Source organism: Acartia tonsa, chromosome 4 (genome assembly GCF_053477335.1).
Source record: "Acartia tonsa isolate MP-2025a chromosome 4, ASM5347733v1, whole genome shotgun sequence".
NCBI lineage: Eukaryota > Metazoa > Arthropoda > Copepoda > Calanoida > Acartiidae > Acartia > Acartia tonsa.
In genome coordinates this window covers 20,944,087-20,971,847 of record NC_137263.1, presented here as the reverse complement: position 1 = coordinate 20,971,847, position 27,761 = coordinate 20,944,087, and the positions used below count along the sequence as shown (strand labels likewise).

At 33.0% G+C, this 27,761-nt stretch overlaps 1 protein-coding gene and 1 long non-coding RNA gene across 4 annotated transcripts; one reads left to right on the top strand and one right to left on the bottom strand.

The window, feature by feature from the left end:
- Nucleotides 1-567: 567 nt before the first annotated feature.
- Nucleotides 568-10,505, bottom strand: LOC145316402 (uncharacterized). 3 transcript variants are annotated; one of them, XR_013878468.1, is made up of 5 exons: nucleotides 10,413-10,505; nucleotides 6,860-6,919; nucleotides 3,370-3,511; nucleotides 2,092-2,998; nucleotides 568-1,628 (listed from the first exon to the last, which is right to left on the bottom strand). It is a non-coding gene; the product is annotated as an uncharacterized LOC145316402 (long non-coding RNA). The 3 variants fall into 3 exon arrangements; XR_013878469.1 differs by having other exon boundaries at nucleotides 2,103-2,998; XR_013878467.1 differs by having other exon boundaries at nucleotides 568-2,998.
- A 5,648-nt stretch (nucleotides 10,506-16,153) lies between these two features.
- Nucleotides 16,154-25,826, top strand: MICAL-like (protein). The gene is made up of 6 exons (XM_080156872.1): nucleotides 16,154-16,940; nucleotides 17,248-18,409; nucleotides 18,945-19,213; nucleotides 19,623-20,425; nucleotides 21,002-21,193; nucleotides 22,013-25,826. The coding sequence occupies exons 1-6, from the start codon at nucleotides 16,623-16,625 to the stop codon at nucleotides 22,188-22,190; spliced, it is 2,922 nt and encodes a 973-aa protein (XP_080012998.1). The 5' UTR covers nucleotides 16,154-16,622; the 3' UTR covers nucleotides 22,191-25,826.
- The last annotated feature ends 1,935 nt before the right edge of the window (nucleotides 25,827-27,761 follow it).

Below are 27,761 nucleotides of genomic sequence, written 5' to 3'. Positions count from 1 at the left end.
GAAAGGACTTTAATTTTAAATGTTATTTCGATATGTTATAGTAATGATTTTGCACGTAAAACGCACACCTGAAAAGAAATATTTAAGGGCTTGCGATGTTGCTGTTCGGATTATATTCAGGACAAATAAAAATGTTAATGATTGCTTAAAGGTTTTCGAAGTAGAAATCAAAAAGTGGTATTATCCTCTCAGGATTTTTACTTTCAATTTTGAATTGATTTGAAGACATTTTTATCAAGAAAATTTCTTATTCCTTAAATCATATTTCTTGCGACACAACCTATTTTTAAGAGATATTATTATCGGAATGCTGATGTAATTATATCAAATTATACCTAATATACCTATGTAAATTTTATTTCTTTTCCCAATGGTGAAATTGTCGTCCAAGATCGGGGAATTGTACCTATGCAATCTTTGGTAAATAAATTCGATCTTAGACAAAGTAAATTTTAGAGTAATTTATAAATTATCATTGCTAAAAAAAACTATATTAAAAAGTAATTCTTAACAGACTTACTGAGATATTAGGATTGTAGAGTCGCCACGCTTTAATTAAAATATTACTTTCTAAATGGTGTATTTATTTCAATCAATAAGTGTATTACATAACAAATACTTAACAATTTAGAATTTAATACACAGCTTTCTGGATATTAAAGTGAGGGGCTGAAGGTATCGGCAAGCAAAACTGGTTTTAATTCTATGATTTTTATCTTAATAGTCGCTGAATATTGTGTGTAATACTATGTTATACATGGTCTTCAGTATTACAGTTTGATAATCCTTATACTAAAGTAACAGGGTGTTTGTGTGTCTGTACCAAGGATCTCGCTAACTGCTGAACCGATCGGGTTCTCCTTAACAGGGTAGCTTCTCATAGGTCTCGGGAAGGTTTATAACTACTTCTTGGGGGGTGGGACACCCCAAACCCCCAAAAATCCCCCCCCCCAAAAAAAATTGTTTGAATTTTGTTTAATTAAAATTAAAAATTTCGCCCCCCCCCCCCCCAATTTTTTTTTACTTTTTCTTTTAAAATCTAAAATAAAAAATTTCAAATTGGGTTATTAAATTCGACTCTCTCCTTCTCAAGTGCCCCTAGAGGCCTCTAGGGGCGTAGCCGCTAGTCCTTATAATAAAGTAAAAGGATCTTAGTCTGTGTGTCTGTTTGTTTGTCTGTTTATTTGTACCAAAGGATCTCGCTAAATGCTAAACTGATCGGGTTCTCCTTAACAGGGTAGCTTCTCATAGGTCCCAGGAAGATTTATAACTTTTCTTGGGGGGTGGAACACCCCTAACCCTCCCCCCCCTCCAAAAAAAATGAAAAATAACCCCTCCAAAAAAAAAAATTTCCACCTTCAAAATTTTTTTTAATAGGTAGGTACTTTCTCTTAAAATCTAAAATAAGAAATTGGGTTATCAAATTCGACTCCTCCCTCCTCAAGTGCCCTAGGGGCCTCTAGGGGCGTAGCCGCTAGTATATTATATATATGAAGTAGCTGTGCAACTAAATAAAAAATTCAACAAAAAAACTATCACGAGAGCATTACATAATTGAACATGAATTCACAGGAATAAAGGAACAAGACAATATAAAGAATTCAATTTCTAGTAGCAGTCGCTACCGGCTAGAACAAGATGTAAACGGCTAGGAGAGGCCAAGAGTATGATGTTTAGATAGGGCTTGTGACATTTTTATGGGAAAATAGCCGAAAACGGCCTAACGGCTGAGCCGACAGCCTTTACTTTTGCAACTTTTTGTTCAATTTAGTGAAAAGAGACCTACATAGGATTTTCATAACGAAATTCGGATTCTAAGTGCCATTTGCAAATTAATTACGAAATGGTTGCATTTTAAATCCCCCCTTTACACACCTTTACTTCCCATAAAAATTATTATCCACTTTAAGGTGGGTAAGATTAGATTAATATTAATTGTACTTAAAAAAAAAAAAAAAATTTGGGAACCTAATAGAATCTTAGTTGAATTTTACAAACCATAGGTGTCAAAACTTAATTTAAATCTACAAAGGAGCAATTTTGTATATTGAAATTGTGGTTGTACATAAATTTTTCGTCGATTGTCCTAACCCGTAATATACCTGGGTACTTTTATTAAAATATTTTTTTAAATCACAATGAAAGATTGATCTACAACCTAATGTATTTGTCTACTCAAAAGGAAAAAGTAAAGAATAACATCAGCGGTTTCCCCTAGAAGCGCCTAGTCAAGCACAGATTATCGCCAACCCCCTTCCCCTACTTTGAAGTAAATTGGAAAAAAGGGGGGTTGATTTTTCGTTTGTTTAGGTCAGGTTAAGTTATATTGGATACTGTATTCCCGTAGTAGGGTAAAGTCATGGGAATACATGCAGGCACTTTTAGGGAAAGCACCGATAAAGCAATTGACATTAATCAAGGAAAGCAAGGAAGAAACGATAAGGGGTAGTTGCACAAAGTGCATTTAAACTTGAATTTATTGAACTGCATATTTTTTTATGTTCAATAGTTTAAACTACCTACATCTTTATGATCTATAGGTATTTGAAAGAATTTAAATTTTCTACAAGGTAGTTTTAAAAATATCAAGACTTGAAAATCATATTTTTTGGATTTTTGCATTTTAAATGGCTGTCCTGTATTCACAAAAACATTCTGATGACTATTTTGATGGTGTCTAATTGATTGCTATTTATTGTAATAAAAAATTAATTATGTTAGATGATATTCTTGTAATTTTTGCTTGCAATCAATCTTGTCAAATGCACTTCATGCAAGTATCCCTTCAATGGAAATATACAAACGTCATATGATTTAAATCAGTTTTTAGCGAAAAGAAAAAAGAACATTTTAACAAATAACTACTGCTTTGGGTAGGTGTTCGTCCCGGTGTCCCCGCATTTGGTCCCATTTGCCTGTGTAGTCGGCACATTCTTGCCAAAGTTTATCTAGATTTGTGGGCAGGTGAATGACGAGTAAGGTTATCCTATTGACATTCCTGAAAGTAAAGATATTGATCAGGTTGTACAAACTATCAGTGTATAAAAAAAGCAGACTAGACCATAAAAAATGCATTTAAATCTTAATTGATCGAGTTAGATTTAAGTGCAATAATATGAAAAGAATTTTCACTAGTTTTAAGTTCAAAAATTGGTTTTAAATACCTAACAACTTATCATTTGAAATTACTCTTAATAATATTGATTAGGTACTTTATCTGACCCCTGACTATAAATCCAAGCTACTTACATCTATTTTTTCATTCTTTTAAATTGACCAAAAATCTCTACTTCATTTGTCCATTCATTCGGTGTCTACCGTTTTTAGCTATCGAATGCTGCCCGTCTATCTATCTATCTAAAAACTTACTTAACAGTCCCATTGACAAGTCCCACACAGAGTCTCAACACCTCGCTCTTGTCTCCTCTGGCGGCTTGACCGCCGACTACAGCTGTACCTCATTCAGACCTTTGCCACCGCCTTAAGGTTGTTCGTTGTCAACAACATCAGCCTAAAAAACACAGAAAAAATAAGTTTAGTATCTTTGGTAAAGGGAAAGTTGCATGAAGTGCAAAAAATGATTTCGAGCAGAAGTTACGAGTATACCATAAAACATATATAACTTTGTATTACAATAAATTAGGGTTGGCAATCCAATCCGGAATCTGTTCAATTTATGGAAATATTTGAATCCGCAATCCGTTATTTTAATAGCGGATTCGGATGTTAATTGTTAAGCTAAAATCAGCATCTTGAGTTTTTTTATCTAAATATATATTTTAATTTTTAACAAAGTTAGGTTAGGTTGAGTAAGGGTTAGCAAATGGGCGATGTAGGGTCTAGAAATAGGAGAAAAGCTTTTGTAAAAGTATGAAAAAACGCTGCTTTAGATTCTTCCCAGTACCCGATAAAATTTAATTCCCTAATTTATTTTAAAAGGGGCCTTTTAAAATATTGCTAGAATCCGAGATCTGAAGATCTGGAATCCGTCAAAAAAAAAAATCCGGAATCCACGGATTGATCTGTTTCATTTTTGGGCGGATTTTTGTAAGCATTCTAATCCAAATCAGGTCCAAAAATTGGACGGATTGCCAACCCTACAATAAATACCAAACAATAAGATATCACAAAAATAGTCAATGTGCTGTTTTGTGAAAATAAGCCAACTATATCCATTGTATATATCACAAGAATACGATTTTCATTTCTTGATATTATTAAAACTACATGGTAGAAATTAAAATGTAGTTCAAACTATTAAAAAGGGAAAAATTAGCAGTTCACTAAATTTAAGTTTAAATGCATTTCGTGCAACTACCCCTTTAGTTATTTTAATATGTGTTTTTTTGTTTTAAATAAAGACTTTTTGCAAGACCTTTTTTCTTTTGAAATGAATTTATTAGTCCCAGTGTAGTATTTATATATTATTATATACAAGTAATAGGGTGTAAGTCTGTATGTCTGTATCTTGATAAATACTGGACAGAGAAGGTTTTTCTGTACAGTAAAATTTATCATAGGTCCAGGTAAGGTTTAAGGTTTGTAACTTTGTTAAAGCAAATAACCCCAAAAAAGAGTTAAAGCACTGAAATTAGGCATAGCATTTGCTTTTTCCGTGGGGAGACGGCGGCAGAACTGCTGTTTTTGCCGAAAACCGCCGTAAATTTTTGTCTTATTTCAAAAACTGCCATTTAGATAATTTTTAACCTTCTGAGAGAAACTTTTTTTTGTTCAGTTCCAAATTCTTTAAAACAACAGCCATGCCAAAGGGATCTATCCACGAACGAGAGCAAGTGATTCTAAGCACCTTCCAGCATTTATCCATAGTATTTTTTTAGTGAATATACTAGGTTTAAGTTTATTATTTGGTTTATCGACTAAAAAGTTAGGTATCACCATGGTTTTATATAGGGTTGGCAATCCGTATCTGAATCTGGGATCCGGAATCCGCCTAATTTTTTGGCCAATTTTGGAATCTGAATCCGGAAACCGTTTTTAAATAGCGGATTCGGATTCTTAATCCTTATACTAAAGTAACAGGATGTCTGTTTGTCTGTGTGTTTGTACCAAAGGATCTCACTAACCACTGAACCGATCGGGTTCTCCATAACAGGGTAGCTTCTCATAGGTCCAGGGAAGGTTTTCAACTATTTTGGGGAGGGTACCACCACCCTCCCAAGAGAAATCGCCCCTAGAAAAAATAACCCTCCCCAAAAAGAGACTTGAACGAAGCATAAACCAATTATTTCTCTAATTAGATATTTCAAATAAAAAAAAACATTCAAAGTGCCACTAGAGGCCTCTAGGGGCGAAGCCGCTAGTTGGTAGACTAAAATTAGAGCCTAGAGTTTTTAATACTTGTCATTATTATCATCTATAACACAAAGTAGAATGATGTCTGTCCGTCCGCCTGTGTGTCTGTCTGTCCATCCCTTAAGATCTTGGTAACCACTGAACCGATCGGATTCTACTTTTCAGGGTATATACCTATTGGTCCTGTGGTGGTTTTAAGCTATTTTCTTGGAGGATGGTACACCCCCAACCCCCCCTCTCACAAAAAAATTTTTTTTTTGTTTATTGGGGAAGTTGGTTCACAGCTCCTAGAGGCTGGGGGCAAAGCCGCTAGGTATATATAACATCTTTTAAAATCTTGTTCGATTCTCGGAAGTGAATTATAGAAAACACCAAGAACGTTAATTTTTAGGACATATGTAGCAATTAAATTTTCAATTTTTTAAAAAGCCTTTTAAAATATTGCTAGAATCTGGAATCCACGAGAATCCGCTATTTTTTTGGACGGATTCTTGTAAGAATCTGAATCCGGTCCAAAAATTTGACGGATTGCCATCCCTAGTTTTATATGAAAAAAAATTTAAAAGCAAAGCATTTTTGGTGCAATATTATCAAATGTTTTGATGTTTCAAACTGCTTTTTAAAGCTTTTACACAAAAGTATATTATTTTGATTAAAAATGTTTATGTAGAAAAAGGGTTGGTACCATGTAATATTGTAAACAGTTTAATCTAAGTACTTTTGCAATTTACAGCATTTAATGCTTTTCTGCCGTGTTATTTTATTTTGTCCTTTGAACTCAAAACGCATTTGATGATATTGGATCAAAAAACGATTTACATTTTAAAGTTTTTTTCATATAAAACCATGGTAAAACCAAACTTTTTAGTTGATAACTAGTATATTCACTAAAAAAATACTAAGGATCAATGCTGGAAGGTGCTTAGAATCACTTGCTCCCGTATGTGGATAGTTCCCTTTCATTGATGTAAACCTTTTTTAAAGTTGAGTTGTAGTTTAGTTTCAAAAAGTACACGACCGCCCCCTCCCATTTAAAAAAAATTAGGTATACCTATCTTGCCAAATTACATTACATAATTTTCATTCTAAGTGCTATTTCCCTTATGTTTCCACCAAAATTGGGATATTTGGAACTAAAAATTATATAGGTATATTTAATATTTCATTCATACTTGATAGCGGTATACAACATTTCTTATGAAAAAATTAAATTAAGCAAAACTACAATTTACTTTATTACTAACTAGAGGCGAAGCCCCTAGAACCTCTAGGGATACTTAAGGTTAGAGGGCAAATTCGACCCGGCTACCTCCATCTTTCAATTTGAGTTTTAAAAAGAAAATACCTAGTTTATTTTGGGGGGTAACCTTTAATTGGGAGGGTGAAGATACACTCCCCAATTATAGGTAAAAACCTTCCCTGGACCTGTAACAAAATTTATTGTAAAGGAGAACAATATCAGTTCAGCGGTTAGCAAGATCCTTCGCTAAAGACAAAAAAATACTTTATATAATAGGATTACTACGCAAGCATCCAAAAACAGTACCTGCATCTGGATGTTCATCTTCTGGGCGCTGTACTATGCCTGGCTTTCTGACTGGGTCAGCTAAATAGAAAGAAAAGTATGGCTACATTTTGTAAATTTAGTGAATTAATGCATTGGTAGCAAGTTTATTAGATGAACCATTCATGTATCCTATATCAAAATAAAAAATCAATGACCTATTGGAGAAAAAAAGCACGAAGTGCATTTAAAGAGTTAAGGTACTTTGAGTAGTGTACTTAAATATGCCTTAGTAGAATATATTAGGCATTGGATAGATATGATTATGTGTAAAAGAATTTTTAACTTTGACCTGACCAAACTTTTTTTATTTGACAATAATTCACAAGAGTTATATAAAAATGAACCGAGGTTCCCTTAGGGCAAGTTCTCTAAAGTTAAAGAACATAAAAAATAACATCCGGTTCTTCATAGGACAGGTTTTCTATGGATAGGTACTTTTAAAAAATAAAGAAAACCATCTGGTTTCCTGACGATATACACATTATCTCCACAAACTAACTAACCATACAATATAAACATATTTATATATATACTCCTTTGTAAGTTTTACATCAATATTACAAAAATATACATATCATAGAATACTCTTGTACCTAATTATTTTGTTGTATAAAAAGTTAAAAGCTCTAGGTATTAATTAGTAAACGCGATCAAAAGTTGTATCAAATGATTTTGCCATAGGTATATAACATGTAAAAACTTTGAAAATAAAAATGAAAAAGTCATTTTTTTTAGGAAAATCCCTGGCCAAATCTTTTAATTTTAATCAATAACTTTATATTATGCATTACTATATTATTTAAAAAGAAAAAAATTAACAATATTTTTTAAAATGCACTTCATGCAACTATCCCTTTAAAAAAAAAAAACGATGATTATGTTTCATTACTAATACTGCATATAGGCATTAATTAGGGCATACATTGACTTTACATAAGGGGAGGGGTAGTAAACGGTGCCGTTTATTTGTAATCTGTGAGTAAAATGGACAAAATATGGAGGTAGATTTTGAAACTTGGTACATAAGCCTTGTGCAATACGTACTAATTGTAAATAAAACAAGGATGACAACATCCATAAGTAGTGAAGCACAAAAATTCGTGGATGGGACTGACGGTCATTGTTGTTTTCTTCAAACGACGGGAAATCTAATTTTGATATCTTTAACTGAAAAATTTTGAAAATCGATCCATAAACACAAAAGATATGGGGGAAAATATAAAAAATATAAAAATAGCCAAAAATCTGCAAAAAGGCAGTCTGACCGTCATTGTTGATTTCTTCAAATGACGGGAAATTTAATTTTGATATCTTTAACTGAAAAAATTTTGAAAATCGGTCCATAAACACCAAAGATATGGGGAAAAATGTAAAAATATAAAAATAGCCAAAAACCTGCAAAAAGGCAGTCTGACCGTCATTGTTGTTTTCTTCAAAAGACGGGAAATTTAATTTTGATATCTTTAACTGAAAAAATTTTGAAAATCGGACCATAAACACCAAAGATATGGTGGAAAATGTAAAAAATATAAAAATAGTCAAAAACCTGCAAAAAGGCAGTCTGACCGTCATTGTTGGTTCTCCAAACGACGGAAAATTTAATTTTGATATCTTTAACTGAAAAAATTTTGAAAATCGGACCATAAACACCAAAGATATGAGGAAAAATGTTGAAAATAAAAAAATAGCCTAAAACCTGCTAAAAAGCCGTCCGACCGCCATTGATGTTTTATAGTTAATTGTGCTCCTTAATGGTGGGAATGTTGTCAAAAAATTTCAGCTCTCTATCTTTTATAGGAGCTGAGTAAATCCCATTTCCCCCATAGCGTTACGGACTGACTGACGGACTGACGGACGGACAAAGTGAATTATAGAGTAGCTTCGCTACTAAAAATTCTTTATATTAGGTTAGGCAGGGTGTCGGAGCCGTTTAATTTTGATGCGGCTCCGGCTCCTACCTTAAAATTAATATATCAATTTTTGTTCATTATTGAAATTGATAAAATAAAATAAATAATATAAAATATTTTGCTTTTATTTGATTAAAGCTATATAAAAGTAGAAGGATGTGTGTCTATTTGTTAAGTAACAATAGTTTTTCAGTTTATTATATGGAAATAGACCGTTGCCAAATTATATTATTACTTTAAAAAATCACTTTTAGCTAATCTGGAGCCGGAGCCGTTTTTAACGAAAAATACGTCTCCGGATCCACCAAATATGTTGCTGCTCCCGGCTCCCAGCTCCGGCTACGAAACACTTACACTTAACCCCTGTAGGCATCTCCCTTATCCCTATGGGGTTGGCCTCCGATTTGCCGAATTATTTTAATTAATGTCCTTAAGAATAGACACAGTGTTTTCGAGAAGAAAAAAAAACAATTAAAGTAAGTCTCTACACAAAAATAGACCAAAAAGCCTAGAAAACCCATTTCCGCAGTTCTTCTTACCAAACCTAACCTAAAAATTTTTAAAAATGGACTTTTTTAAATTTAGATCTAGTACCTAATAGACTAGGCATATGCACCAAGTTACAAGATTCTAGATCAATATTTAGCCCATTTTGATCACGGTTTCCGAACAGAATGAACGTAGTAACCCCTCCACCCCACCGCCCCCCTTAAATATTACTTTCAGACAAATAAATGAGAAATTGACATGATACACAATTGTTTAGGAGTTTTGTTTAACAATAACAATATTTAAAACAAGCGTCCTTATTTAATACAAAAATAGGAGAAACAGATATGTAGATGGAATGAAAGAGTAGAATAGCAACATAAAAGTAACATTTTCGAATACTATTTTTTTAATATTAATAAAATCTAGAGAACCACAGAGTCCAGAAACTCGTGGTACCCCTGATTATTTTTATATATGGGCACCTAAGAACTAATAGAGTAGCCATTAAGTTACTAAGTATACAAAGCTATTAGCTTTCGATGTTAGATTAAAATACAAATATCTTGTTTATCTATCAAAATTTCCTTGAATTTAAAAAGGAAAGAAAGGGTAGGTAAATTAAGTTATGAAACCTAGAATTAAACAGTAACCCTTTAATCTTCTTTAAATGTGCGCGACAATTTTACAATAGTATTGACTTACTGCCGGGTTTCATTGTTTAGAGCTAAAAGTTTAGTTCTAATATTGTCTTGATATAAAAATTTGAAGAAGTGTGAAAAGTTAAAATATGTAATCATGCAATATATTTAGTTACAAAAGTATTCATTTTCGATAAGAAATGTATATTTAGCAAAAGGAGTAAATTGTAATAATGTAAACAGTTTGATTAATGTACTTCTGCATTTAACAGCATTTGATGTAATAAAAAAGAAAAAGTACTTCAATTAGCAGCTGGAATCACTTTAGAGCTCATTCGATCGTGGATTGTCTCCTTTTTAATCAGCCTATATATATACACCTACAATAACTGACGGATTAGATTCATCTAAATCTAATTTAAAAGGTTTTTTTTGTTGATTGCAAAATATGCTAATTGAAAGAGTAGGTATTTTATCTAATAATGAACTTACATCTATAAGGGTTCAAAGAAGCAAACGCGTCGTAATCCATTTTTACTTTCTGAAAAAAAGTATCAATCAAACCTTATAAATTTTAAAATATCATTCAGTAGGTAAAATATTGCAAATGTCTTGACATATTTCAAAAACCAAATCATAAACAATTCACTATATGCTATTTGAATGAAATAAAATATAAAAAATTCACAACCAAACTATGTATATCAAAAGCAACGTCAACAAGCATACGAACAGTTGTTTATTTACATTTTACATATTTACCGGGCAATCAGCTGTCTTTGTGTATGTGTGTGTGTGCGTGTGTGTGTGCGTGTGTATAGACAGGCCAATACGGACGGAATCAGCTGTCTTTGTGTATGTGTGTGTGTGTTTAGACAGGCCAATACGGACGGAATCAGAGATGTGTAGATATGTGAAATATGCGTTATAAGCGGTTTGAATCGCTTGGTTTGTATCGAAGACCAAAAAAATTAAGAATTTTTTGGTTTTATTTTTTTTCATAAAATATATTCCTGTTATGCTAAAATTTATAATTTAAGCATAAATCTGTAGACATTTGTATTGTTTATAGGTTCTAGTAAATCTTTTTTTTATTTTTCTTCCCAAAAATGAGAAAATTATGTTTTAAAAATCATCTATTAGGGCAAGAAGTCTATAAGCAAAGTAAGAATATTAAAAATCTATCTCCTATATACCTAATAAAGGAAACTGAATATAAATTGCACTTTTAAATAGCCGTTTTATTGCTGCACAGTCTCTATTACCTCGATTTTTAATTTTCATCCTATATCAAGAAAATTATTTTTTAAACAACGCTTCCTTAACCACCATTTTTTGATCAAGAATATTGGTGCTAAAAAGAAAATCTATTAATTTTTCTATAAAAAAACTTATGGGATTACAAAAATGTGAGTGGTCAATGTTATTGTATTAAGCTAAAGCTTCTACATGGGTTCTACAAGAACCATATTAGCTACCTATACCCTTTAAGAGGTCTTAAGGGACAATTTGACAGGAATGCCTACAATACAACGATTATATTTAAATATACGGACTTTAGATCAAGAAATAACATGTTATAGATTAATTTACGTTTTAAACATTCCTATAATAATCTTTTTTGTCTGGAGTTAAAGATCTCGGAAATTGCTGATCCGAATGTAGGTAGTACTTTACTGGGAAGCTTTATAAATGGCACCATCCCAGTTGAGGAGTGAGATTCTACCCCATACGAAAAAATAAACCCCCCCCCCGCCATCTGTCAAAATAAACCCCCCCCCCCGGCATCATTTGATTTTGTACCCCATCTTAAATTTTGGTCCCTGTAATTTTCAATGTTTAAAACAAAGCTTGGTGGTAATAAACTATGAGTTATAGGGGTAAAATATTACATATGGGGTAAGTATATAAAATATGGGGAACAAAAATCACACATGGAGGTCCAAAAATTAATATGGGGTCATTTTTTCATGATGGGGTAGCTTCAAGTGCTTATATCTGGAGAACCATAAGAGATAGAGGCCTAGTTGCTTGACTGTGGTAACTCAGATTTAAATAAGGAAGCCATTTATGCACATGGGGGACCAAAATATGATATGGGGTATTTTTTTCATGATGGGGGTAGTTTCAAGTGCTTATATCTGGAGAACCGTAAGAGATAGAGGCCTAGTTGCTTGACTGTGGTAACTCAGATTTACATAAGGAAGCCATTTGTGCACATGGGGGACCAAAACATGATATGGGGTATTTTTTTCATGATGGGGGTAGTTTCAAGTGCTTATATCTGGAGAACCGTAAGAGATAGAGGCCTAGTTGCTTGACTGTGGTAACTCAGATTTACATAAGGAAGCCATTTATGCACATGGGGGACCAAAATATGATATGGGGTATTTTTTTCATGATGGGGGTAGTTTCAAGTGCTTATATCTGGAGAACTGTAAGAGATAGAGGCCTAGTTGCTTGACTGTGGTAACTCAGATTTACATAAGGAAGCCATTTATGCACATGGGGGACCAAAATATGATATGGGGTATTTTTTTCATGATGGGGGTAGTTTCAAGTGCTTATATCTGGAGAACCGTAAGAGATAGAGGCCTAGTTGCTTGACTGTGGTAACTCAGATTTACATAAGGAAGCCATTTATGCACATGGGGGACCAAAATTTGATATGGGGTATTTTTTTCATGATGGGGGTACTTACAAGTGCTTATATCTGGAGAACCGTAAGAGATAGAGGCCTAGTTGCTTGACTGTGGTAACTCAGATTAAAGTAAGGAAGCCATTTATGCACATGGGGGTACATAAATTAATATGGGGGTCATTTTTCTATAATGGTGGGTAAAAATTGAATATAGGGGCCAATTTTTTATGATGGGGTTGTGGGTTGAAATTAGGTTAGGTTAGGTGAAGTTAGGTTAGGTTAGGTTAGGTTAGGTTAAAATGGGTTAGGTTAGGTTAATATGGGTTAGGTTAGGTTAAGATGGGTTAGGTTAGGTTAAAATGGGTTAGGTTAGGTTAAGTTTGTTAGGTTAGGTTAAGATGGGTTAGGTTAGATTAAAATGTGTTAGATTAGGTTTAGTTGGTTCATGTTAGTTTAAAATTGGTTAGGTTAGGTTAGGTTAAGTTAGGTTAGTTTAAGATTGAGTAGCCCTGCAGAGTTAGGGTCTCCTGCACAGGTTAGGTAATATTGAGGAGCCCTGCAAGGTTAGGGCCCCCGGGGGGGGCCTAACCTTGCAGGGCTCCTCAATATTACCTAACCTAACTTAACCTAATTCCCTCTCCACCATAACAAATGGCCCCTATATTCAATTTTTACCCACCATCATGAAAAAAAAAAACCCATCAAATTTTGGTACCCTATGTTCATGAAGGGATTAGGAAATATTGAGTAGCCTTGCAGAGTTAGGGTTTCCTGCACAGGTTAGGTAATATTGAGGAGCCCTGCAAGGTTAGGGCCCCCGGGGGGCCCTAACCTTGCAGGGCTCCTCAATATTACCTAACCTAACTTAACCTAATTCCCTCTCCACCATAACAAATGGCCCCTATTTTCAATTTTTACCCACCATCATGAAAAAAGAATCCCCAACAAATTTTAGTACCCTATGTTCATTAATGGCTTCCTTATGTAAATCTGAGTTACCACAGTCAAGCAACTAGGCCTCTATCTCTTACCGTTCTCCAGATATAAGCACTTGAAACTACACCCATCATGAAAAAATACCCCATATCAAATTTTGGTCCCCCATGTACATAAATGGCTTCCTTATGTAAATCTGAGTTACCACAGTCAAGCAACTAGGCCTCTATCTCTTACGGTTCTCCAGATATAAGCACTTGAAACTTCCCCCATCATGAAAAAAATACCCCATATCATATTTTGGTCCCCCATGTGCATAAATGGCTTCCTTATGTAAATCTGAGTTACCACAGTCAAGCAACTAGGCCTCTATCTCTTACGGTTCTCCAGATATAAGCACTTGAAACTACCCCCATCATGAAAAAAATACCCCATATCATATTTTGGTCCCCCATGTGCATAAATGGCTTCCTTATGTAAATCTGAGTTACCACAGTCAAGCAACTAGGCCTCTATCTCTTACGGTTCTCCAGATATAAGCACTTGAAACTACCCCCATCATGAAAAAAATACCCCATATCATGTTTTGGTCCCCCATGTGCATAAATAGCTTCCTTATGTAAATCTGAGTTACCACAGTCAAGCAACTAGGCCTCTATCTCTTACGGTTCTCCAGATATAAGCACTTGAAACTACCCCCATCATGAAAAAAATGACCCCATATTAATTTTTTGACCACCATGTGTGAGTTTTAACCCCTTGCTTCAATTTTAATATCATAGCATTGTTTGCTACCCCATCTGTGTTTTTCAACCAATCATCATGTTTGTTGACATCCAGAAAAATGTATATTATGTAGTTCAATAATCGGCCACTAGATGTTCCTATTTCAAACAAACTATTGTTTTTTTTCTTCAATGGAGCCAAATTTTTATCTTAAAATATTGGGTAAAGTAAAGTATTAGAATATGTTGGTGATTTAGTATAAAAAAAGTCTTAAAAGAGAAATAAAAAAAATAAATAGAGGCATTTTCAAATTTTATTCAAAATATAGGAAAATATAGAAGAGTGAAAGGCATAGCTTCACTACAGTGGAGTATGGTAGCTTATGCTACCCTAATATAAATTCTTTCGCGCGAGGCTCACCTCGCAAACCCCTCCAGACTCTCCCCTCCCCCCTACCCAGATTTTATTTCCCCTTCTGACAATCATTCCCCCATCTGTCAAATCAGACCCCACCTTCCAATCCTGGCCCATGTTCCTATTTAGACCCCATCCTTCATTTTTGTCCCCTGTTCATTAATTATCCCTTCTCTGACATTATTTTGTTTCTCTTGGAGAGGTACAAAATATGAAGATGGGGATAAATTAACATGATGGGGACAAAATCATAAGATGGGGTAAAAATTTCATGATGCCGGGGGGGGGGGGGGTTTAATTTGATAGATGGCGGGGGGGGGGGGGGTTATTTTTTCAGATGGGGTAGAATCTCACTCCTCAACTGGGAACTTGCCTTTATAAATATCTTGGGGCGAGTTTAGAACTCCCCCTTTTCCCCTATAATAGAGGCGAGGTAATTAGTTTACAATAATAGTTTGATAAATTCGAAGGTAAGTAAATTAATCAGAACAATTTTTTTACAATCAATTTAATTAATAAATATGTATTTACCCCTGTTTCCACGAATGGTAATATATATCCCTGAATTGATGGCCCAACAGACATATAATGTTTAGATAATCCATCTGACCCCATTTTATGTCAAACATAAAAAAGGATTTTTAGCAGACAAAACCTTTGTTTATATACAAAGTCAATTCAAATAATATTGAATGGAATTTTTAAGGTTATGATTTATTGAAGGCTAAATTTATCTTATGAAATTTCAATATTCATAGTTAAATAATAATATGTTTTGTATGCTTCACATTATATGAGGGAAAAAATTTTTAGAGGAGACAATTTACTTAAGAAAGCCCACTCCAAAATCTGTAAAATATTTCAACCTATGTCACATCTGGAATGTACATTTATTGTTATCCTATTGACTGATTTAGAGCGTATACCTCTATTGGTGCGCAAGAGAATGCCGCGTTAGTCAGCTGACACAGTATTGACATTCATCACGTCATAATATTGACAATTATATTGAAATTTTGATATTTAATTTATTTGATCATGAAACATGCTCCATTTTGGCCTTTTATTGATAACATTTAAAACACTGAAATTCCTTTTCATATCTGTCAGTAGAAAATTATATGTTATTTGTAAAATAATTGTATTTTAAGGAAAAATAAATAACAAAGAACCATTGTAAACAAATAATTTTATAAATTTTTACTTTTACCAAAGTTATATTCATAGATAAAATGTAACAAGATCTCCCATTCCAGATATGATTAAAGCTTAATATGTTATGTTTTTTTTTCTATAAAAGGCCTTATGTTAATAATGCCACTGCAGCTTTGTTACAATGTAGTCTAAAAATGATAGGGACAGTAATATAAAAATCATCACAACTCTTAATTTTATGATAGATAAATTATTTAAACCATGTCCAATAAATAGTCTTTATTTAATAGCATGAAGACGAAAAAACCTTACAAAAGTTTAGCTACGAAAGATGTCTTAATCTGCAGAATTTTCCCCCAAAATTCCCAAACATAGTAATTTTCGACATGAATATGTTGATTAGCCTGACAGCTTCGATCATGTTAATTTTATTTAGTACCTAATAAAGAAAATAACTATTTTATCATAAAAAAAAACACACGGTGCTTAGTTAAATAGGATTACTTTTTCGGACATGATACGTCATTATCATTAAAATATCTCGGTCTAAAATGGTATTATTTATAGTTTGTAAAAAGTTTTGATGAAGGCTTGTTAATTATTTAGATTGTTTATGATAATGTTTTTTCTCAGTTAAAACTTTCTGATTGATGTACTTTTGGCATAGTTTAGTGCTCTTATACCTTTTCTAGGCAAAAAAAAAGTATATTTTAAAATAAAATTGTAATGGGCAAATAATTTTTTTCAGACACCCTTATTTAAAATGGTTGTGCAGTCTATAACTTTACTTTGTTGATACAAAATAAATTTGGCGAAAATAAAAACCTAAAATGGCCCTGCACGGTACCAAGGCCTTGGAGGCGTGGTGTAAATCCATCACCGCCTCCTATCCCGAGGTGAACATAGTCAACATGACGACCAGTTGGCGCAGCGGGATGGGCTTCTGTGCCATTATCCACCATTATTGTCCCCACCTCATTGACTGGGACACCCTGGATCCTGACAATATTTATAACAACAATAAGCTGGCGTTTGACATTGCTGAACAGCATCTTGGTATTCCGTCCTTGTTAGATCCGCAGGATATGTTGGAGTGTGAACTCTTGGATAAATTGTCAATATTAACATATCTTTCCCAATATTATCAGGTATATAACTTTTACCGTTTAGCAAGTTAAAAATTATAGATTCTTTAACAATTCTAATAAGCTTAAACCATATTTTATTCAATTTTTTTGCTTCAGCTGAGTATTATTTGTAACATTTTTTAGTTTATCATAAACCTTTATGTTAAATGTTAAAGTATATGATTAATCTAAGAGAGGGTAGAAGACAATTGCATAATAATTTACCTTTTGCACTTATATCTAATCATATCAGTAAGAATTAGGGAAGGATTTATTTATTTTAATTTGCTTATTCATAGTATAACCTACAATCACTTTTATTTTTCAGGCTTTTCATAGTCAATCTGTGCAAGCAAGAGTTCGCAAATTGGGGACCTTGTCTAAATCTTCAAGTGTCAATTCCGACTTGACTGATGGAAGTGGAGGCGGATCTAACACAAATTCCCCTAGAAAGATACCTACCATAGGACGTCTTTCGGATCCCTGTCGTATTTGTCAAAAATCTGTGTATATTCTTGAACGTCTTAACATTGGAGGCAGAATTGTGCATCGTACATGCTTTCGGTGCGGTCGGTGCGGAACTCAGCTGAGCCTTGCTGGATATTATGAAACCGAGACTGGTGACTACTGTTGTGAACTTTGTCCAGATGAGGAGAGGAGGGAAGAGTTGGAGCGGACGTCGGATGACAAAAAGTCGCTGACGGTCACTGCAACAACAACAACACTGGACAATGAGAAGGTTGTGGGTAAAGATGATGGTGCTAGTTTTATCAAAGTAGATAATGACAGTGGGCACAGCTCTGAAGCCGAGGAAGGGGATGAAGAACAACTTGATCTGGGAGACAGCAGCGAGGAAAGAGAGGAGGATAGGAAATCATTTAATGATAATACAGAAAGTAAAAGTATTGAAGAGATACCAATTGACAAGAATACAACCGATGATGTTAAATCTGCTCTTACCAGAGATCATGAATCTAATATTATTGCTGAAAATCTTGTAAATGATGTCACGCCTAATGATGAAGAAATTATCACAAATGACATAAGATTTTCAAATGATAAACTAACAAAAATTGGTTATGACCTAACCCCAGTCAATAATAACAATATTGAACAATCTAATGATACTAAAATTAGCCAACTTGAAGAGAAAATAGATGAAAATTCCAATAATTTTAAAACCCTTGTCCTGGACAGCAAAGAGAGTGTTGAAGAACTAGACAAGACTGATGTTGATTATCCAGATGATATGAATCCTTTTGGAGATGACGAGGAGGAGACAATTGAGAATAAAGTTGCAACTGTCCCAACCTGCACAAGAGAAGAATCCACCCCAAGTACTGAGCGCACAATCTCCCCGGGTGGTGGTGACAAAGATGATCTACCTCAGCCAGTTGCAGTAGGAGCCGCGACATCAGCAAGCACGAATCCCTTTGGCAGTGACATAGAATCTGATGATGAACTAAGTGCTACAGCTGACCAGTCAAAGGAATATTATTGTTTTTCTTATATGTTTTCTTAAAAGAAGCATGCAATTTAATTTTAGAAAATGATTTTATTATAATAAAGTAACAGGATCTCTGTTTGTCTATGTGTTCCTAAAAATCTGGCTAACCCCTTTATAACTATTTTGGGGGAGGGCACCATCAGCATCCCAAGAGAAATCGCTAAAATATAAAAATAATACTAGAGCCGCCTAGCGGCCTTAAAGATATCTTTTGGAAATATAGATTAAAAAGAAAACATAGCGGCCTCTAGGGGCGTAGCCGCTAGTTTTAGGATAAAGTATTAGATATGTGATACCTATTGTTTCACATTTTGTATAAAAGCATTTTCACACCTCATGACTAATTTCACACATTTTTATAATGCTTTCATCAAATAAAGTAGATTTCATAAAAATAAAATAATTTTATCACAATATTCAGCAAAGGTTTTATAGAATTTTAAAAAAAAATTTAGACAATTAAAAGGTTCTATTTTTAAAGATAAAACAAGAAAGACAATAATATTTTTGTCCAAAGGTGACGCCAAACATTGCTCAAACTAGTCAATTAAAATTTACACCAACTCTGGATAAATCCTTGGTTGTCTCTGCCTCTGACAATCACAAACAACAAAGAAAATCCTTGAATCCATTTGGCGATGGTTTTAGTTCTGATGAGAACGAATCTGTTGGCACGGCGTCCCCGTCTCTGTCAGTGAGAAGTGAGACGAGGGGAAAGAAGAAGCGGCGGGCTCCCTTGCCTCCATCAGCTGGAGCCTCCAGCAGCACCAGAGGATCACAGGTTCAGGTAACTTACAGTTCATTTAGATTTTTTTGATAAAATGATGATAATCGGTTTCTGAAGGCTTCATGGGCCTATTTATATTGCATATATTTCTCATTGCTGATTTGTCTGTTTGACTTTGTATGATAAATATTATATTGTTCAAGTAGTGGGCCTTGTGTACAGTTGCATCTTATTGCATGCTCTTACAAATAACGAGAGGGAAAGCGTCTATGATCAAGTAGCTTTGATTTGTTTGCTTAAATAGTATCGTGAACATTCAATCAGAAATAAGCTTAAAACATTTACAAACATTAGTTAACACTGTATTTTAATAAAGACACTAAACTTGAATCCCTGTTCTTTGTAGAATTTTAACAGAAAAAAAACCTTGACTATAGATTAATAAGTTACAATTATCATTTATTTCTAGTTGCAGTTGAGAACTCCTTCTCCATCCTTTTCCACGCCCAGAAGCTCCAGTGCTAGGACAACACCCTCCAGTAGTGGAGCAACACTTCGACCATCCGCGTCATATACTTCCGCAGAACAAGCAAAGCGTATCAAGGACGAAAATAACCAAAATCGCAGATCTCAAATACTAGAAAGTACGCGTAATCTAAGCGTTGCATCTAATAAGGGTTATGAGGTGTCCGGGAATTTCGTCGGAGACGGTGAACATCTTGCAACCAGCGACACCTCTCAGAGTCTTAGTGACTCTGTAAGCCTTATGTCGACCTCGACAACCACCCAGAGTTCTGTTGGAACTCGTGCAAGCCAAAGTACCGGTGCTTTCAGTCAACATCAACTCACGGACAAAACCGAAGAGGGTCAGTGGCGGAAAAAGAAGGGACCAGCACCGCCGCGGCCAATACCGCCACGTCGCGCGGTTAAAAAACTTCACCGGAAGGCCATCAATCAAGAGCTCGAGGACATCGAGGTTAAACAAAGTGAGCTGGAGCGGCAAGGAGTCAAGTTGGAGAAGTCCATCAGGCAGATCTGTGACAAGGAGGATGAGATGGGAGAGAACAGAGACTCTCTGGGTCCAGAGGCCGAGGATCTTATCATACAGCTCTTTGATTTGGTGAATGAGAAGAACGAGTTGTTCCGTAGGCAGACGGAGCTGATCTATATGAAGAAGGACAACAGGCTGGAAGAGCAACATGCAGATCTGGAACATCAGATTAGGATTCTTATGTGTAAGCCAGAAACACAGAAAACTGAACAGGATAATAAGTAAGTAAAGCTATCATATTATGTACTAGCAGCTACGCTCTAGAGGTTCTAGGTGCACGTAAAATGTATGTAAGTAGAACCGCTGTAAAGGAGAACCATATCGGTTCAGAGGTTAGCGAGACCTTTCGCTACAGACAGAAAGACAGACAGACATCCTGGTATTTATTATAAGGATATAACATATTTTTTCAATGCCCAATTTCAAAATGTTTTTTGCTTCAAACTTTCAAACTAGGTAAAATAAAGATAATAAAATAACCCTTTCTTGTAGTTATTGTAGGAAGGATAAATCTTTATATCAAAAACAAATAGCTACAAACCTGCACATAAGTGAGCTTTTGATATAAAGTAGGTAGTAAGCTTTTATTGTCTAATGATTTCAATAATTACTGTACCGAATAAGTTCTCTTTTTAAGGAAAGCTTCACATATGTCCCGGGTTGGTTTTAGACTATTTATTTTTAGATTTTTGATTTTTAGACCATTTTCTGTCACCTCACTACCCCTTTAATTTTAAAAATCGTATATATAGTCCAAAATGTAACGTTAATAAATGCTAAATATTATTGTTGTTTAGAAAAGAAGAGATGTTGATTAAAAAGCTGGTTGAGGTTGTGAGTGCGAGGAATGAGATAGTTGATTGTCTGGAGATGGACAGATTACGAGAACTGGAGGAAGATACCGCTATTGAGGATCATATGAGTAACTACGCTGCTGTTCAACCTGTGGAGCAGATTAGTAAGAAAAGCCTGGCGGCTAAATTTTTAAGGTATTTTTTATTTATATTTATTTAATACAATTTTTGGCAAAATTATAGAGCTGTACTTTTCGCTCCTTAATTTAGTGCTGCGCTTTTGATTGCAATATAAACCACCAACAAAAACTTGCTGGATAATTTTTGATTTGGGTTTTTTCCTTTATTAAATCCCGTTTCTTTCTGTAAAAGCTAATTCCTTCAGCCAAACAGCGTTAGAGATATTGTAATTGAAAGATTCTTTTTCTAATTGTTTTGTAACAACAAAAACGTTCAACAAGCACACTTATTCATTTCATGTTCTTGTTCGTAAAAAACAATAAGTAGTTAGTTAGCTGTAAAGAACCGGAAAAGTGTAAAGCTAATATGAGAATTAGTACGATCGAATCTCGTAATCCTAGATTCTATACACCCATACATTCTTGAAATAGGTTAAGGAGGAAGCCAAATGTATCGAGAACTTAAAACTTTGTTTTAATAAATCATTTTTCAAAATTGAATTTTTCTAGAATCCGCAACGCGTTTGTCTTAACATATAAAATAGAGAAAATAATAATACTTATAGGTTCTTAAATAGCTTCTAGGAAGCTACTTGTAATTCTCAGCTTTCTATTATTTGGTAAAAGTACTAGATAATTAAAATAAGTATTGCACCCTTTAAGCTAATACAAAACGAGATACGTGTATGCCCGTATATTGTCTGTCCGTTCGTCCGTCTTTCTTAGTAAGTTAGCTAAAAAAAACTCTAACTTCAACTATAATAGATTTTTCAAAAAGGCATCAGTTTTTATGAAAACTATTTTTGTTGATCTACAAATTGTGTTTGTATCATAGGATAAAGAAGAAGAAAAAGAACAAGGATGCAGATAATGAGAAAGATATTGATACTAGCGAGGTACCAGATGTGTCTGTCACTCAGTCAACACCAACTTCTTCACAGACAAAGACAAAACCAAACAAAAAGAAAAAAATAATGAAATATGCTTCCAAAAAGTTGAATTTATCACTGTAAAAATATTATACAGTGCTTAGTTGTTGATTTAAAATCATCGAATAGTCAAGACGTAGAAAATATTTTATTTAAATGAAATGTGTATTAAAGATATTATGAATATAGTAATGTATTATTATGCATTTAAGTATGCAACATGATATGTATTTATTGAAAAAACAAAACTAAAAGCATTTATTGATCTTTCATATCATAAAATTATGAGCCTGTTAGTCCTATTATCATGCTTGCTTTAGACAATTAAATATTAGATAAATATCCTAACTATTAATAATGATGTATAAGAAAATGTGTATTAGTAATTTAGAGTGAGAATAGTTGAAAATGTTTAACTATGCTTTATTAAAAAGGGGAGGTTGTGTTTTGTAGATCTCGAAGTAAAAAACATTTTTTAGTTTTAATTTTTTGCATTGAAGATGGTATTTGGTCGTTTTTCAGTACTGTTTAATACAGGGATCTATATGGTTAAGACAATAAATTTAAGTACATCCCCAATGATGATACACAAAATTACCCCTGCTGTAGATTACGATAAGTACGGGAATGGATAAGTTAAAAATAGAAACAATATAAAATAAATATAAAGGTTAATGTGTTTTATTTCTAAGGAAACGAATTGCTCTTCAGAGAAAACTAAATTAAAAAATAAACTACGAGATCTTATAAAACAAACCCCTCCTTTTTTGCCTGGAGTATTAAAAATGAAATGATTATAAAGCCTATAAGATTACTTACTAGATAGTACCTTGACCACGTAACATATGACACAATATTCAAGTACTTAAACTTTTAGTTTACATTAAGTAGAATTTTTAGTTGTAGAAAATCAGTTATTTTTCGCATCCTATTTCTGCGGATTAAAATGAAAAAAATTAAGATTAAAACCAAATCTGTAAGCCCCCTCCCTGGCTAACAAAACTGGTATTAATTTTATGATTTTTATTTTAATATTCTTGGAAAAATTTGATAATACGATGCTTTACATGATTTTTTAGAATAGCTGAGAACCGGTTCTAACCAAGCGGCTATTAATCGGTTTCGAAGCCCTGTTGGAAATTTTATTCTACTGATTTTTTTTTGTAAACCTTTCCCTGTCTCCTGTTCTCTGTAGTAAAGAGCTTTTAATTTTATTTTATTTATTTAAGAATAATTTGTCATGTGATTAAGATGGTCACTTAGAAACAAGACAATGCCTCTTTTCCACTCAATCAATCACAATTTCAAACAAAAGACTTGAAGAAAAGTATTGAAATTATAAAAGAAGAATGTATTTTTTCCAATAATAGTATTTAGCCACTAAATATAGAAGACATATATTTTCTTAACAAAGTAATGATCTAGAAACCCATAGGGATAGTTGCATGAAGTGCATTAAACAAGTTTGATTGCAAGCATAAGTTACAAGAATAACATCTAACATATATAATTTTGTAATACAATAAATAGCAATCAATTTGGCACTACCAAAATAGTTATCATACTGTTTTTTACAGGACAGCCAATTATGTTGCATATATCCAAAAGATATGATTTTAAGTCTTGATATATTTAAAACTACCTGATAGAAAATTAAATTCTTTCAAATATAAGTCTTACAGATGTAGTTTAAACTATTAAACTAAAAAATATATATGCAGTTCACTAAATTCAAGTTTAAATGCACTTTGTGCAACTACTCCTTTAAATAAAAAATTAAAATATCGTGAGGCAAGTATGTATAAAATATAGCTCATATAATAAATGAAAATAATATGTTTTTGAAGTAATTAGATTTACTAAAATATGACCTAATATGTTAGAAACTGCTTGATTGTTGCACATTTCTTAAAGTGTTTTAGCTTCTGAAGAAAAACTGTTACTCCCATTTTATTTTTCCGACAAATAGGAAGTTATGTAAAAAAATCTAACAAAATTCATTGCTTTCTTGACACTATATTTAAAAGGGAATATTAAAATGTATTGGTAGGAGAAGGTTTTTTTTCAGATGCTCTAGCCATGAATTATAGTTATCGCAATACTATTATCTCTCCGCGAATATTAAAATGAAAAATTTTGAGTTTAAAACATGTTTTGTTATCCTTGAGGGGTCGAAGGCCCGGGGCTTTCAAAACTGGTATTAATTTTATGGTTTTTCATTTTAATATTAAAAAAATGTCTGTAATATGATGTTATACATGCTTTTTCAGTATTGCTGAGAACCAGTTCTAATCCAGCAGATATTAATTGGTTTCTAGTCATACTGTAAAAGTATACCTGTATTAAGATTTGAAATTTACCAATCCAGAAAAAAACAACAATAGGTATTCTCTAACTGGTATTAAAATCCTTAAATAATGTAGTTAACTGTAAAAAAAAAATTAAATTAGTTATTTACTCGTTTCGTAGTCATTTTGTTCTCTTATCCGTGGCAAAGAGAGTTTAATTGTCCTTTGCTTTTAAGTAACGATTAACTACTAATTTAATGTTAGGCTATTTTAACCGGTCAAAAAACGGTTTCATTAACCGAAAGAACTTAAATAATCTATATAAAAAAACTTGATCCCAGTATGAAATAAATCTAGTGATAAAGTTAAATGAAATCTATGCATAAGTTTAAATATTTAAATTTTAACTAGTTAAAAAATATAAAATAATGTTCTTTATGTTTTTAAATTCTATATAAACAATTATTATATTTTAAATAATGTTTTAGTTGTTTTAATTTAACAAAATTACCACCTGTTTTTTCTTATGGCACACATAAATTACAAGTACTCTTTTTATGCGAAATGTTTTCAAAGTATTTTAAATAGATTCTTTTCATTTATATAGACACATATATCTTTCTATTTGTTCAAAATATTTAGATTTTTTCTAATTGCTGAGAGGATGATTATTTAGCGATTTTAATACATTTGAATCGAGCAATGTTTATTTAATTTGACATAACATGTGCTTCAAACTCACATAGCCGCCTATTTACCGTTTTTTTTTTATATATACATAGAACCAGGTTAATAATAACGAAGCTTTATTCGTTGCTCAAAAACTTTGGTGAATTCTTATTGGTTGGTTCATTAAGTTGACTGTCTTAACCAATAATTATAATCAACAGAAGGGGTAATTTTGTGCATAATTAATGGGGGTGTACTTCAATTTATCGGCCATTGTCTTATCCCTTTAGATCATTAAGTTTTATTGTTTCCCGAGCCCTCTATTAGTAAATTCTGCTTTAAGATATGAAACAAGAAATATTAGATTTTCCAGATTCAATCAGTTTTGTTAGCCCCGAGGGTCTAAGTTAACACAACTGGTTTTAATGTTATGATTTTTATTTTATTATCCGTTGAAAAAATGTCTACAATACGATACGATAAATAATTTTTCAGTATGGCTTGGAACTGGTTCTAATCCAGTGGATATTAATCGGTTTCGAAGCCATACTGGAAATATTATTAAATAAATATTCCAGATTTAATTTGATTAAAATCGCTGATTAATACTTTAACCTCAAGATAATTTTACTAGTATTTTGAAATAGCTTATAATTAAAGTTAAATATTTATGATTTTTGTGATAGTACTTTTTTGTCTGTTTTAGAATGATTAATAGTATTATTATATGATTAATTATTAACCTAATGAAATATATATTTTTCAAATATTTTTCTCTGGCTTTTTTTAGTAGGTCATTGGGGATGAAGTTTTAGGTAAATCAACCAAATCAGACTTACTGTTCAAAAAAAGTTATTTGAAAATCAGTTGGAGCGAAGGGAGATTGGAAAGTAGAAGGAGAGTCTTGATAAGGCGATTCTCGCATCGGGCTAAAATGACGATACTTCCAATACACCCCCTTTACCCCACCCCTCCGAGTCCCTACCTAGTGTAGGAAAGAACTGACCAATAAATGAGGTCCATATAAGCAGGAAAAATTTACGAAAATATATATCCACCTATATCCATTAATTTGTCAGAATTATACATCCAAGAGTTGACATCAGCTAAATTAGTTATTTTTCAAATTGTACTGAAAAAAAGGATTCTTGCGATTTAGAGCGATATTGTTTTTTTTTATGGTATTGTACTTAAACAACTAACAGGTGTTTGTTTTATAATTACCTTTCATTTTTTGGGGGGATAATATTCTTTTTTAAGTTATTTTATACAATTTGAGGCTTATAAATAAATCTTCTATTTATTTGCATGTCGGGCAAGATATCGGAAATAACTGGAACGGTTGGTCCAAAACTTATTCCAGTATGGCTTCAAAACCGACCAATTCCCGATAAATAGAATCGGTTCTCAGCCCTACTGAAAAATCATGTATAGCATCGTATTACAGACAATTTTTCACGAATAATAAAATAAAATCATAAAATTAATACTAGTTTTGTTAGTCCGGACCTTCGGCCCCACGGGGCTAACAAAACTAGTATTATTCTTTTATGTTTTTAATGTCATTATATGCGGAAAGCTGTCAATAATACGATGCCATAAATAAATATTCTTTGTCATAGTTAAAGGGGGGGTAAAATGTGGTGACTCGTTACACGACATTTTATTTTTGGGTGCTACTAACTTAGTTTTAAAGATAATTGGGTAAAATCTTTTTGGTTGTGTCAATAATTACCCCAAGTGTTGGTATCTTTTAAACAACGGCGGGGGGGGGGGGCGCCGTTTTCCGCCGCTTAGTGCTCTTAGGCCAACCTCAATACCTCACCTACATAGAAGTTATATTTACCCTTAGAATTTTCTTCTATTCAAATAATTTTTATTGTTTCAAAATTTAGTTAACCTTTTTACCACTAAACAATGATATTGTTTATGTACGTGTAAAATAAAGCAGAATTTAAGATATTTATGCTAACCTCATTTTATAATTGTCTTGCCCCTCTAAAAGGAGGGAGGGTGAAATAATGTAAAATTTGAGAAAAATAGTTTTAGGGGCCTACGTGTTAAAATAGGACGTTTTTGTGATCTTACTGGGCACTAAAATTTACTTTGTAGTACATTGCTACCTCTAAAATCGCTTAGATTGATTGATTGAAAGGGGTAGTTTCACGAAATGCATTTGAACTTAATTTAGTGAACAGCATATTTTTTGCTATTTAATGGGTTAAACTATATTTATAAGGCATATATTTGAAAGAATTTCAATTTTCTACCACATAGTTTTTAAAATATCAAGACTTGAAAATCGTCTTTTTGTGATATATGCAATTTAAAAAGACGAGTTTGAAGTCTTGATATTTTAAAAACTACGTGGTAGAAAATTGAAAATCTTTCAAATACATGCCATATAAATGTAGTTAAACCAATTCACCAGGAAAAAATATGCGGTTCACTAAATAAAGTAGAAATGTCTTTCGTGAAACTACCCCTTTTAAATGTTAAACGTTCCATTACAAGGACTTTGTTTATTGGCGTCTTTCACACTTATTACCTGTGTAGAGCACTCTGATAACCAACCTTCTTGTTCTTTTAATAAACAGAAAATAAGGGGAAAGAATATGCCTATAATTCTATGCCTAGCCCCTGTGATGGGAGGTCATTACCTACTGGGCTACTTAGTACCCAATGTAGCTTAACATAA